Source organism: Seriola aureovittata, chromosome 12, assembly GCF_021018895.1.
Source record: "Seriola aureovittata isolate HTS-2021-v1 ecotype China chromosome 12, ASM2101889v1, whole genome shotgun sequence".
Taxonomy (NCBI): domain Eukaryota; kingdom Metazoa; phylum Chordata; class Actinopteri; order Carangiformes; family Carangidae; genus Seriola; species Seriola aureovittata.
The window spans coordinates 14,646,992-14,661,050 of NC_079375.1; the positions used below are offsets into that span (position 1 = coordinate 14,646,992).

General features: G+C 39.7%; 3 protein-coding genes across 5 annotated transcripts in view; 2 read left to right on the plus strand and 1 right to left on the minus strand.

The window, feature by feature from the left end:
* The window catches only part of LOC130178421 (G-protein coupled receptor 55), a 4,705-nt gene extending 208 nt beyond the window's left edge, over positions 1-4,497 (plus strand). The window contains exons 2-3 of the mRNA XM_056390624.1: positions 778-1,513; positions 2,399-4,497. Coding sequence (XP_056246599.1) covers positions 778-1,513; positions 2,399-2,605 — 943 coding nt within the window. The 3' untranslated portion in view covers positions 2,606-4,497. The remainder of the gene's footprint in view (positions 1-777; positions 1,514-2,398) is intronic.
* A 138-nt stretch (positions 4,498-4,635) lies between these two features.
* itm2cb (integral membrane protein 2Cb) lies at positions 4,636-12,443 on the minus strand. Of its 2 annotated transcripts, XM_056390627.1 has the most exons (7): positions 12,103-12,443; positions 9,558-9,828; positions 7,363-7,500; positions 7,074-7,262; positions 6,866-6,976; positions 6,545-6,695; positions 4,636-5,847 (listed from the first exon to the last, which is right to left on the minus strand). In XM_056390627.1, exons 2-7 carry the CDS (start codon positions 9,642-9,644, stop codon positions 5,756-5,758), a joined length of 768 nt encoding a protein of 255 aa, XP_056246602.1. In that variant the 5' UTR covers positions 9,645-9,828; positions 12,103-12,443; the 3' UTR covers positions 4,636-5,755. The 2 variants fall into 2 exon arrangements, with proteins under 2 accessions (XP_056246602.1, XP_056246601.1); XM_056390626.1 differs by lacking the exon at positions 12,103-12,443 and having other exon boundaries at positions 7,074-7,265.
* Positions 9,898-13,456, plus strand: hes6 (hes family bHLH transcription factor 6). Of its 2 annotated transcripts, none has more exons than XM_056390629.1 (4): positions 9,898-11,817; positions 11,906-11,992; positions 12,125-12,206; positions 12,532-13,456. In XM_056390629.1, exons 1-4 carry the CDS (start codon positions 11,743-11,745, stop codon positions 12,939-12,941), a joined length of 654 nt encoding a protein of 217 aa, XP_056246604.1. In that variant the 5' UTR covers positions 9,898-11,742; the 3' UTR covers positions 12,942-13,456. The 2 variants fall into 2 exon arrangements, with proteins under 2 accessions (XP_056246604.1, XP_056246603.1); XM_056390628.1 differs by having other exon boundaries at positions 9,909-11,817; positions 12,529-13,456.
* The last annotated feature ends 603 nt before the right edge of the window (positions 13,457-14,059 follow it).

Here is a 14,059-nt window from a genome sequence, read left to right on the forward strand (position 1 = left end):
GCTATTTTATTGTGACACTTAAATTACAAGCCAGACATTCAGTGTAATCAAAGGAATTAGCAATTGATCTAATTGGAAATGGCTCATTGGAAATCATTGTAATACATCTCTAAAACCAACAGAATAATGTAAATATAGTATGTTTGCAGTACATCTAGTAGACTATTTTTGATAAATTAGATTACAATTATATTTTAGTTTATTCTGACATATGCTTCCAGTGATGACTGCAGAGTAACTTAGAGTAAGACCTCGTGCTTTGCATTTAATTGTGTTTAAATCACTAAACACTCAAATCATTATAGGACTCTTTATTAGTTTTTAATTACAGACAGGTGCACTGACAAAATGTGCATCTATCAAAGATAGATATAAATCAACATCTAGGTAGTTGCCGGTGCTTAATCTGACAAGTCTTTTCAGATCTAGACATTTCCCATTTAAATTAAAGGTCCAACTAATTTTCCAATTAACTTCAACCTAAGCCAGATTTACAGTATTACTTCTAATTTGAGCATTGAGCGTAAAAAGTGATTGTGAAATGTGATTGAACATATTTTGGCCTGTACATGAGAAAGCAGGAACAAAAAAAGTTCAAACCGCTTGTGCCCACACAACTAGGAGGTTTCAAGAGGCTTGGTACAGTGGCACATATCTTTCTGTGTAGAAACAAAGAATAACGACGGGAAATCAAACTTCATTTTCACAATTTAAATTCAGCTTTGAAATCCTGGCACAGCTGTTGAAATCACATCAAATCAAACTATGTTTCTGCAGTGACACCATGTCAAACAACTGTTCATTTAAAGAGGTGGACCGACTGATGAACTACTTGGAGCCGGTCATCTACATACCCATATTCGTCTTGGGTCTGATCCTGAATATTGTAGCACTGTTAGTGTTCTGCATCTTTCTGCGAAAATGGACTGAATCAACTATCTACATGACCAGCCTGGCTCTGATGGACCTGCTCCTCCTCTTCCCTCTTCCCTTCAAAATGCATGCGACTAATCACCTCTGGCCTTCCTACCTCCAACCTCTCTGTTCAGGCTTGGAAAGCCTGTATTTTATTGGAATATATGGCAGCATCTACACCATCATGTGTATAGCTGTGGACCGATGGGTGGCTATCTGTCACCCATTCAAAGCCAAGCTGCTGCGTTCACCCAAAGTGGCTCTGGGGACCTGCATGGGGGTGTGGATGCTGGTGCTGGCAGTGCTCTCTCCAACCATCCACCGTTTCAGAGATGCCGGGAAGGAAACTTTCCACTGTTTCCACGGGTTTTCAGAAAATGGCTGGAGCCCTCCACTGATCATCAGCCTGCAGGTGTTTGGGTTCCTGGTACCTGCGTTGGTGGTGATTTACTGTTCTGTCCAGACCATCTGGGCGCTTCAGCAATCTGGCCAGCACAGCCCTCAGAGCCGGGCCTGCGTGAAGATCATCTACAGCAGTTTGAGTGCCTTCCTGGTGCCTTTCACCCCGAGCCACCTTGGCATCCTCCTGCAGTTCCTGGTGAGAGAAACTGCAAGTTCATTTTAAGTAAACTGAACTCTAAAGTGAGAAAAGTGAAGCAGGTATTAGAAGATAACAAATAAAGGTGGTAAAACAAACTCACCTCAAGGTCCATTTAGTAGCACTTCTGGAGCTTTTGGTAATTTTACATTATCTTCATCAGCAGAAAGGGTTTTGCCCAGTTTTCATAGAATTGTAGATGTCTAAATTTCCATTTTTTCCTGACCACTCTAGTGACCTCTTGTCCATTTTGGCTCAACAAATGTAGGGTTTTATTCCAGAATACAATATATCCATAAAAAATGCAGTGTGTAAAAATCCTGATAAATTTTGAAAGTAACAAATTGTCTAAATGACTGACTCTTACTCTAAATCAGGTCCACAAAAAATGGAATAGATTTTCGAAAAATATCAACTCAGAAATTTGATTTTTTTTCTCTCTCATGGACAGTATTTACCAGCCTGATTTGTGCTAAACCACTGTCAGTTCCAGGTAGTGCTTCCTCCCCAGTTTTGCAAACTGAATCAAACACACTACTTAACTTCTAAAGAGACAGACATATGCAGCAGGGCTGTAACCCTTGCGGCAGGTTGTTAATACCCTCGATACCTCTGTGTCCTCACTGGTACCCCTAACCCTACTTACAGCCCTGATACCAAGATCGTAGGTAACATTTTTATTTAAATGTTAGAGATCTCATTTTGGAACAAAACTATTACAGCAGATTATGTAGCAGATGTATGGAGAGATCATCTTAAAAAAATTCCTGATAGGAACATGCAAAACTCACACTGCAGTGTTACCTCTGGTGTTATCATAAGATTAAAAGAAACATTATTCTCATACATGTAGGCATGTTCCTCTAATCATTTGCACAATCCTAGGTGCACCAAGGAGTGATTCAGGACTGCGGCACCAAGACCAGGATCAGCCTGTTCATACAGGTAGCTTTGTGTCTGTCCAACATCACCTGCTGTCTGGATGCTCTATGCTACTACTTCATTGCCCATGAGGTGAGGAGCACCAAACACACCTTCAGAATGTCAATGATCAGCCAAAGAAGAGCCACTTTCAGCACTTCAGAGGTCTGAACAGGAGATAAAGACAATTCAAGTTAAAATGTAATGTGTCCTCAGCAGAGTGCTAGTAGTGAATACAAGACCTGGCGAGTTTTTTGAAGGGCAATGCAATTAAAGAACAGCCAGTATGGTTTCCGGTAGAAAGTGTGGCATGCACTAAGAGAAATGGGTGGCAGTGAAACAGGTCAGAGTGCAATTGCAGTTAAGCAGTGTAGGTAAGAGTGAGGCAAAAATGTTGAATAGAAAGAGATCTGTTAATATGATTTGGTCCAGTAACAGGAAGCCAGTCTTAAACCTCAAAGAGCTTTGATACCCAATTGAGGCACGAAAAAGAAAATCCACCAACCCGACACAACGTGACATGTTTCTAGAACGATATCAGGGACGAGCTTGTGAGATTGCTTAAAGCATTCTCACACAGTCCTCAGTCCTACGCACTGACAATGCGAAACTAATGTGGGGTGTAATTCATCTTAAAGCCGTAGGCTATTATGGAGCATTTTCGTCTGTTTTCTCACAAAGAAAAATCAGACATATAGCACGTAAAATCCGCTTTTACTGAAGATCTCATTAAAAGACAAAATTTAAGCCATTTAAGATCAGGGACAATGGATCTACATTAGTAAATAGTGGAGAGAAGTTACATTTATGTATCCGTCCTGTAAATCATTATATAGGCTATAACAAAAGAACTGTGGCTGGGTGGCAAAGAATTACTACTTTTATAGATTTTAAATATATCCCTGACCTTATCGATGCAAATAAAAATATTCAGGAGGATTATACTTTTCAAATAATCATAGTATGAATGATGAAGCAAATAAGTGGACAGAAAGTCTAGCTTTCTAGCTAGTAGCCTTAGATACTAGCTGTAGTCTTAGCTAAATTGTTAGCATAATTAAATGACATGCTGTTGGTCATGAAATATGTAAATATAATTGTACTTTTGATTAGTTTTTTTATTTTATTTTAATAACAATGTAGCTTCATACATGTGCAATAGTATCATATGAATTTATGAAAGGCCCACTGTTAATGGCAGTCGACCTGACTTGCAGATGTTCAACAATCCCTTTGTGGTAACAGTAAAAGGTTGGGGGGTTGATTAGGAGATTAACTGTACATCAATGCTTTTTTTATGATATAGTATTTCTGTGAAAAGCTAAAACAAGAAAGAAGACATGAAACTGTCATGTTTTGGTTTACTTGCATTATTTGTCTTGATACTTTCATTTTGGCACTCGCCACCTCTTTGTTGAGTTTCAGTGTTGTTTGCTGTTTAGTTTCTGTAACTTTAATTTCTGCCTGCGTCATCATTGTGATATGATCCTTTTTTGAAATGATTTGTTTTTGTGAAGTCATGGCGCTTTTTGAACTGAGCTGCAGTTTGCCAGCCTTTTTCTGTTCTTTCATTTCACCCAGACAACCCAGACGACAATACAATGACGTTAATGGAAATTCTATCTATCAGAACAAATCCCTTGAAGGAGGATAATGTACATTTTGTTTGTATTTTTATACAATAAGCATTAATTATACAGCTTCCAGTAAGTCTGTTGTGAAACTTTAAGCTCAAATTGAAATTATGACATTTTATTTGGCCTTTGAAGAAAATTACAGAAATAACAATTTTACTACTCAACTTTTATTTTTGTATGGCATTATTTTTGAAACCAATTCTTCCTCTTCCATTTTAAAATGAAATATATAACTAAGTACAAGATTAATCTTGTAATGTGTTACTTCTACCACGATAAAGCTGCAGTTTTCTGTTCTATAGACATGAAAACATGAACAGCATGTTCAAGAAAAATTGAACTGATTAAACCTGCTTGTTCCAGTTACATTATGTCTATACAAGCTGTGAGGAAGTTCACAAAGGAAAAATAAAGTCTTTGTTTCCCTTTCTAAAGATCAGTGCCCTTTTTGTTTATGTTGAAGTATTGTTGACACAATCTCCAGTTATTCTAACCCATAATTTGCAGATTTATATTTGTATGCTGTACTGATTCTTTTACTGATTAACATACAAAAGACAATAATAAAGTTTGATCATTTATTCTTAAAGCAGCAAGATAGTACAAGAAAAATCGACTGTACAGCAAAATAAAGTATCCGAGACGATGAAATATGAGCACATATCCCAGGTCTCTCTCAAAAGAGACTGATTTGCTCCAGGATGCACATTATAAAGACACCCCAAATCTTTTTTTAAGTTGGGACGAATCAACATTGTAGAGATAATAATGGCAAGATAGGAAGGATTGGGAACTGGCAAGAACTGAAGAGGAGGAGAGTTTTAGCATTTGACATCATCTACAGTAAGTGATCTAGACTTTAAAGCATTCTTTCTAAATATTTCATATATCCTTAACACTAAGCATATAAATGCTTACTGCAGACTTTGGTTCCTTTTTTCCCCCTAAAGCACTGCTACTAATTACAGTCTAAAGCCATTTATATTCCAAGGAGTACGAAAATGTGATACCAAATGAAATATATAGACAAACCATAAAGAAATGATCATTCACAAAACTAATCGAGTTCAGATAAAAATCTATGCATGTAACAATATGAAATCCAGAATAAAATCAATTTACAGTATATATTGCTTAGGAACAATCAAAGTTATATACACCATTCATTAATGATAAAAAAAAAAGAAAAGAAACATCTAAACTACATGAGGTATGTTTTGCCATTTTCTGACATTCAAATAAAAAAAAATTACAACCAAGAAACAAATAGTCACACGAGTGCACAGTGCAAGCAGCTTCCAAGTATTCTAACCATCACCCACAGTGCACTGGGTTACTAAATAACAATAAGGACAAGTCTAAAATAACATAAAAACAAGTCCTCTGATGAAAATGACAAACTGACACACATTAACTTCTTTTGCACAACATGACGAGCTACAGATATATCCAAACACATTTATAACATCATCCAAATATACAGACTATCTGAATAAAAAACATATTAACATTGTACATGAACAATAAAAGAGTATTCCAACTTGAGACAAAAAAAACGAACATTAAAATTGAAACTGAAACTGTTGGACAAATACTTGCTCTTAAAGTGCAGTTAAAAGCCTAAATAATTCAAGAGGTATGGTTTGAGATTGGCTTCAGGATGGCTGTGATTTCCGCCTCAGATTTAGACCCTGTCGCAGATGACAGTTTCAACCACAAAAGTGTTCTCGAAATGACGAATGCTATGGCACTTCTTTATCTCACGCCTTTCAATACCTGGAAGAGAAGAGACATTTCAATGATCCGTTCAGTGCTGAAAGCCAAGGTTTGCAGTTTTCATATTACCGCTACAGCTACTAACTACTGTGCCTACATTGTCCATTTTGAATAAGCAGAAGTTATTCCCTCAAATCACATCCATATATGTACTCAGGGGAAGTTTGTTGCATCATTTCTAAAGCTCGCACACCAATCAAAGGCAGCAACGAAAGAGATATCACTAATGCGCATCACTACCACCTCCACAGTGTGTGGATGTGTCCACGGCACTACAAGTGACTCACATAGCAGGAAGTTCCCAAGCTGTGCCCACACACACGCACACACTAACATGATAATCAGGCTGCCAGGCTGTTAAAGGACGACTTTACACTGTAGACACACTGTCTGAAATATTCACTAGGAAGCCCCTATTTGGTTCTGGTAGTATTTGTTTTCTGCATGGTCACTCAATCTCAGTTTGTTCCTACACAAAACTGAACCCCGGATTCTCTGTCATTCATTGGAGGATTACTTTCCCTCTTGACTACAGAGAGATCGCAGTGACCCAGCACACGTCACATGACTCAACATCTCACAAGGCTTGGTGGGAAAGTGGGTGATAAATTAGCGGAAGTCACCCAGCACTCATCACTCATTCAGCATCTCATATTGCCTGAGCAGATTGGACAAGGAAATTAATGTGTGTACTCACGTCGGCGCTGGTTACGGCGTCTGAGGCGGTAGGTTTCTTTGCCATAGCAGAGCCTGTGGATGAACGGGCCCAGCTGCCTCATGTTCCTCACCCTCCCTGTCACCACCATTTCCTCCTGGATGATGTAAGTCTGAGGAAGGTACGTCCCTCTCTGTGGCAAAGAGACACAAATGAATCACTCAGTTGATCTGTCTGTGGGAGGAACACTGCAGGCAGGAAGACGGGAACACACTGTCCTTCCTTCTCTCAGACAGCCATTTATCTCTAACAATGATCTTCAACAGTGACATTAACAGTAAATGTAGTGAGCGAGTGCCTCACCTTGACATTGACAAGCAGCTCCCACAGGTTACGTGGAGGCATCACCAAAGTCGTGTTCAGCTCGGTGATGTAGCATTTGTCCAAAGCAATGTCATGATAAGCTGTGAGGCCCTGGAACAAATTTTAAAAAAGGTTTAAGCCTGAGCCATGTTTAAACACTTTAACAAGAAATTGTAAATAGAGTGAACATGCAGGTGCCTTAACCTACCCTCTGAAAGTCATGGATGATATCAGCGGGGTCACTGCCTCCAAAGTGTGGCACAGGCACGCTTATCTGTTCATAGTTATCGTCAAGGTAGATGCCAACATTCTCCTCGAGTTCTTGCCGCCCCCTCAGAGGAGCATAGACAGAGTCCTCATAGACAACCCGGCAATGGAACAAGCTGTCTTCTGGGATCTGCTAATGGGATGCAACAGAGCCGAGTTAGCATGTGTAAATAGCTTTTTGTATTCTGTACTGTTGATAAAGTAAGAAGAGGGAGGTAGAGTGAACTGACCTGAGGTATAAAGTAGTAGCGATAGACATAGACGGAGGCCAGCACCAGTCCTGACATGAAAACCACCAGGCCAAGGGTGAGGCAGCACAGGCCAGTTGGAAAAGGCTTTTTGGCCCTGACAGGAAGAACTGGCTGCCCCTGTAAAGAGAGTAAACAGTTTGGTTAGAAGACAGATCAGGGACAACAAGGTAAAGTTAGTTAACCAGGAGACTGTGGTATGAACTTAACCTGGATCTTTTAGCATAGTATTACGTAGTATTGTGTTAAAATATACAAAGTTTTATTTTCAATTCTAGTGAAGACCGCAAGTTTTCCAATAATACAAAATATGTGTAACATGATGCAAAGGACAGTTCTAGGATGGAGCATCAGTGGACGTAATGTCCTCTCACACTGCAAGTCTTTCCTGTACAAAATTGTAACAGAGTTAATTTTGACAAGAGGCAGTTGCCAAGTCGTTAGTCAAGTGAGGGGATCTGGTAGACGTAGGATGGTCTGGAATGAGACATGCCAGATGCCCACCCACAGTCTCTCAGTCAATCTGCTGCCTCTCCCTACTACTGTTGCTATGCAGAACGGAAGCAGGGAGAGCTGATTGTGCCAGGCTCTGACGAAGATGCTGGCACGTGGCAGTCTGGGTCTATTCTTAGAGGCCTACTTCCACGCTCCATATTTGCAGTTAGGTCTCTAGCGCCCTAAGTGGGAGTCAAAATGAGAACAACTACGTGGAGCAGGAGTCCCTCAGCAGAGGCGGACATATTAATAGATCTACACACATTAGCTCTGACGCCTATCTTACTGTTGCAGCCAATCGGAATCCACACAGCCTTTGAGATCATGTGTTATACTTATGTTGACGTAACAAACAGCTGAAAAAATGTGTTTGCTGAAGTGATGGATGCGTCATCAGCTGGTATTCACTGTGCACAGTATACGAAAAAAAGGATGCTGCTTAGACATGCATACATCCATTATGTGCCAGATATCTAATTATTTATAACTCCTGGGAGGTAGTCCAGAAAAGAGTCTTCCTGAACAGTTCATTCCGGCTAAATCAAGCCATTCTACAAATCCAGCTCAGAAATAACATGATCAGGCTAATTTAAGACTTGTTTTAATAGTCAAGATCATGGCATATGCACAATAAAGTACTCTATCTATCTATCTATCTATCTATCTATCTATCTATCTACTTAAAAGCACAGCCTCATTCTGTTCAAATTGTTCTAACACTGGTTGAAGACCTGGGATCTGCCATTTTGCAGATTAGGTTCAGGGCATCAGTTGCCAATGTAACTCATAAGTATTAAATTTAAGTATTTGTCAATATTTTTGTCAATTTTGACTTCTGATTTTCCTTAATTTCCTTTCATAGATGCCAATTTTGAGAGAGAATAAAAAGCTTTAGACCATATCCACTGTTTGTATACTGCACATAACAGTAATCCTGGATTACCACTCACTCTCAGATAGGCTCTTGCCTCTCAGGCCCTACCTACAGGATTCACGTGGTGTAACACCTCGTGACATCACTGACTGCTGCAGTGACCGCATCTGACATCTCTGTTTTTTTCTCATTTCAACAAAATCGTTGGTGGGACCGAGACTGTTTTCACACGTGCCGCTTATCAGAGAAAATTTACGTTTTTTTCTTGTCTAGATGAATACTTAATGAACTACTTGGAGGGATGGTGTCATATTCTGCTGAGGGCACACACTGGACACTGGATCTGCAGTGTGTCCTAACAGTGGCCAAACATGGTGACGTAATGTCAACATCCCCAGGCTTGGCCGGGATGGTCTGCAATGTTGGATCTGTTCCCTTGTTATTACAACCTTATTGCAAACTCTGATTTTATTCCGTGAGAAATATTGCCCTGTCATAGCTGCATCAGCTACAACCATAATAATTAAACTGCAGTGTGATCGTGATCTTAATCTATTCAGTTGCATAAAGATTTTAGCTTTGCTTTATAAATCAAGGTTTTCGCATAATTAAGAAGACTTGATGTTACCAGTATTAAATTAAATTCCATCAAGTGACATGATGATAGATGTACAGACAAACCAAATATCACAGGAAAGAATAAACAGTTAGCTATACATATGCAAAAGTAATAAATACTACTACACTGTACAAAGACACAAGACAAATGCCACAATAAGAAATAAAGAAAGACAAAGTGCAAACTCACGTGAGCCTGGGGTATAATGATCTTGTCTCCATCGCTCTCTTTTTCAGGCTTCTGCGCCGTGACTGGCTGGAAAGTTATCTTCACCATGTTTGATTGTTCAATGTATATTTGCTTAGTCTCGTTTCTGATTCAGTGCGCTGGTTTCATCCACTGTGCCGGGAAGATTATATAGCGGCGAACCAGTGTCGCCCCCGGTACTCGGTGACCTCAGAAGAGCGTCTTCTCTGACGAACAAGCACTGTGTGGGTCTGAAGGAAAAGCCGCCTCGCCGCTGTCAAAATAAATTCAAGTCCGGCTAAAATTATTTAATCCAGCACAACATGCACAGTTTGTGGGTTCTTTGGCATACAGATAAATATAGTTAAATGTTTCAGCCCATCTATGATGGGAAATTCCCATTTGATCTCCCGTTTTGTTGATATTAGAATATGTTATGCCTTTATTGTGAAGGCAAGTGCCAGATATGGTAGTGCTTTCCGTATTTTATTTAAAGCTGCATCTCCCTTTCTCAACCATGTTCTCAACACTATCATCCGGAAATGTAGGAACGTTTCAAACTCTCAGTCAGCTACTAGACTGCAATAAAGTTAATACTAGGTCACTACTACTGATACTAATAATAGTAATAATAATGATCGATTATTCATGGGCTCATTAAGGCGTGTAATGCATACACATTGTATAGTTTTATTAAGTATTAATTTGAGTGCTGAATGTCTAGTATAATGTGGGCCTAATGCAATGAAATGTTAGCATTTTGTATTAGCCTATATAAATCTGTAAATGGACGTTAAATCCAATTGTACATTTCATAAATATGTCACTAGCTGTGGTTACAAAGGGCTGTCTTGGGGCTGTAGATAATTTAAAGATTTATGAATCGTATTCGAGGTAAAGTGATCAGCCATAATTGTTAATTTTTTTCTGTAATGAAACTAACTAATTAAAACCTTACAGTCACCTTCATCGCTAACACCCATCAGCAGTGTACTGAAACAGTACAAATGTTACAGTGGAAATCACTACAAACCAAACTACATGTACTAGTGCATATTCCCCCTCCAAATGCAAATTACACAACACATGCAAATTTGCACAGACATACACACAACCCTTGTCACCATATGTGAGTAGTCATGACAGTGTTTCCAAATGACTAACTACAGACTATAAGCCATAAAGTGTGTTGAATTTGGACAACATAGGACATCTGAGTTGATGATACCAATAGCGAACAATAAAAAAAAAATCTATGAAGTGCTACTTACAAATTTACAAGAATAGGCAGTACAAGTGTCTGATGAAACACTCTAAATACAAGAATGATCTCTTTTTTGGTTGCCACTGCAATAGACCCAGCACTGTTTCAGGCTGCTTGTTCATTTCCACAGCACTCAGACTCTTTAAACTCTTTACACCGGAGAGTGGTGCACTTGACGACTGGCTCATATTTTCCAATTCAGTTTTTTTTAACAAGTAGTGCATTAGTCTAGACCTCATAGGTAGACTGATGGATCACAATCAAGCATGAAATTGGCCTATCTGACTAATGATGTAATGTGAGAATTGGCAGATATATGGCCTATAGTGGTGAACACTCTTTAAAGGGCAGTGCTTAGGGATGCAAACATTAAAGGGACAAATGCCTCAGAGTTAATATTATTGTTAATATTATTTATTCTGTAAGTAGATTTTTGAAATAAGCTACATTTGGACCTTAGACTATAGTTTTATTTTTAAGATTTTCATCATCCAAAGTAAATGTTTGATTGTATCCACTGTTTCAATTGTACTTTATTTATGTCAGCTGTAACTACAGAGGTTGTCGACAATATTTGGTCCTCCTTTTACTTCATGTTTTTCATCTCTAGATCTGCATGGTTCAGACCGGCGCAGCGACAATAGCTAACATGACCATTGGTGATTGGCGGGTACGAGCGTTGCGCGCCCTCGTTGTGTCTCTAGTAGCTAGTTCACCTATTCACATGTAAATGAACCGTCGTATATACCAAGTACGGGCCCCCTCGGAGCAGTACTAACGAGCCCAGTCTCTCTACAAGCTTGGTTGGCCGCTGGGATCGCTCGGCCATCTGTTCCCATTGACGAGCTGTAACGGCTTTTTGGATTACAAACCGACCTCCAGTTCAGTGGGCTTCTGGCAGCGCCTGGGTTAAACTTCAACAACATGGCCCCCATCCGTAACAAGACAAACGGAATAGACAGAGGTGATAACTGCAGTGAGGTCAAGTCTGACAGAAAGGTAAGGGCCTACGTGAACACTTAATTATGAAATTTATGTTTTAACTTGGCAGCTAACTGAAAAAACATCTTCCTCGCTGTTTTGGCAGATGAGGAAACCTCTGGTCGAGAAGAAAAGAAGAGCTCGCATCAATGAAAGTTTACAAGAACTCAGAGTTCTCATCGCGGACACAGACGTAAGACAATATGGATCAATTTCTAGGCTTTATGTGGCATTATCCCTAAAATGAAGTAGACAGGTATGTGGTAATTTAGCTAGTTTGTGTTGTTAGCGTTTGTTGCTTACTCTTTTTTGTCTCCTGGCGCAGTTGCAATCAAAGATGGAGAATGCCGAGGTGCTGGAGATGACAGTGAAACGAGTGGAGAACATCCTGAAAAACCGTGCCCAAGGTAAACATTTAACATTATTATTAACTCGGAAGTATGCCATTAAGGTTCAGCAAATGTTTTACCTTTCACCAAAAATTCAGAACCGTAACAGTTAAACGTTAAAGTTACGTAACGAGCAATATGGTTATTTAAAACTAAGTAGTTTTTAACGGTCAGCGTGTCAATATTCCAATCAATTGTACTGCGGCCACAGGTGCGCGTGTACAGCCTCGACTGTGGGTCAGCCAATCAGAACAGAGAACCGGACGTTTCCGACGCATTGGCAGTTCACGTTTAAGTTTCATTAGTGTAGTTGCTAAGCTAACACTTTATTTTTCCCTAGAAGTGGACGCTGTGAACCGGGAGGCCTGTGAGCGGTTTGCTGCAGGTTACATCCAGTGTATGCATGACGTGCATACTTTTGTGTCCAGCTGCCCGGGAATTGACCCAACAGATGCCGCGGAGCTGTTAAACCACCTCCTGGAGAGCATGCCCTTGAACGACGAGGACCGCCTCCGGCTGATTCTGCCGGACACCGTTGCGGACAGTAACAGCACTTGGTCCCTGTCTGAAAGCATGTACACGGCCCTGGTGTCCCCGGCCCCTTCCAGCACCTCCACCGATGACCTCTGCTCTGACTTGGATGAGACAGACTCAGAGCAAAGCCATGTATCGTCTTCAGAGGAGCCTGACGGCCAGGATGTGTTGAGCTTGCCTTCTTTTACTTACTCCAAGTCAGTGTGGAGACCCTGGTAGACCGGCTAAAACGGAGTAGCATGTTTTAAACTATAGTAGATGATTTACTGCTTTGTGGTAGGATGTTGTGTGGGATAGGCATCAGTACATGACAAAGACACTGCTGAGATGACAACTTTAAAACTTGTTGAAAAGGCATCTGAGAAGCTCTTTGTAAAATTATTCTGGAACTACAATTAAACTAAAATGTATTTAATAAATAAAGTATGTAATTAAATCTGTTTTGCAGAGGTCAGTGACCTTTAGGGTCTTCATTTGGAAGTGTATTGGCTTTGTATAGGCCTGCCTTCAGTGAAGGGAGTAAATGCATATGTAAATATTTACTTGTTGGATATGACTGGGCTGTATAAAGGATAGCTGTCCCGTTAGAAATGCATTTTTAGCTGTGTGTAAATTATTTCTTATTTAGGATGTCTTTAACTTTGTATTTATACATGTCAAATGGCTGTTGGTAGACTACCTCATCTGGTTTCCCTACGTTTCAACATTTTAATAAATATCTTTTGGACAAGTTACTTGTTTTAAATTAGATTTTTTTCAGCAGCTTCATAAAAGACACATTTCACACACAACGATCCCACTAACCACCCACCCACAGCTGTTTTCAACATGTTAGTTATTACTCTGCAATTGTGGGCCATTTGTGTGCACTCTCTCTCCAAGATCCCTCAGCACATCGTAGACATTTGTGAGGTGTGAAATGAGTAATCCACTCTCTCCTTATATAGGCCTAGCTGAGGATTTGGCAAATGGGTTTTATAACTTCAGCTTTTCATGGTAGAGATTTAAAAATAACTTGGGCACAAATAACTTGCGCAGTAATGACTCTGGGCTCTTCAGTAACAAAGCCACCACAGTTTTTTTTTTTTATCAGTTTTACATTATATGGTACTTTATTATACTGTATATGGGGCTTTCATGCAGGAGAATAAAACTATGTAGTAATTTGCCAAATAGTGAAATGTAAAATGTATTAATTTACCAATATTCAAAAGTCTGTTCATACCATTTTATACCGGCAGGAGAATGGCATCAACAGACCCATGCTGATTCAAAGAGACACTTTGAAAGCCTGTGTCTGCGTCTCAGACGTGACCTGTGTGGTCCTGGTGAGAGCC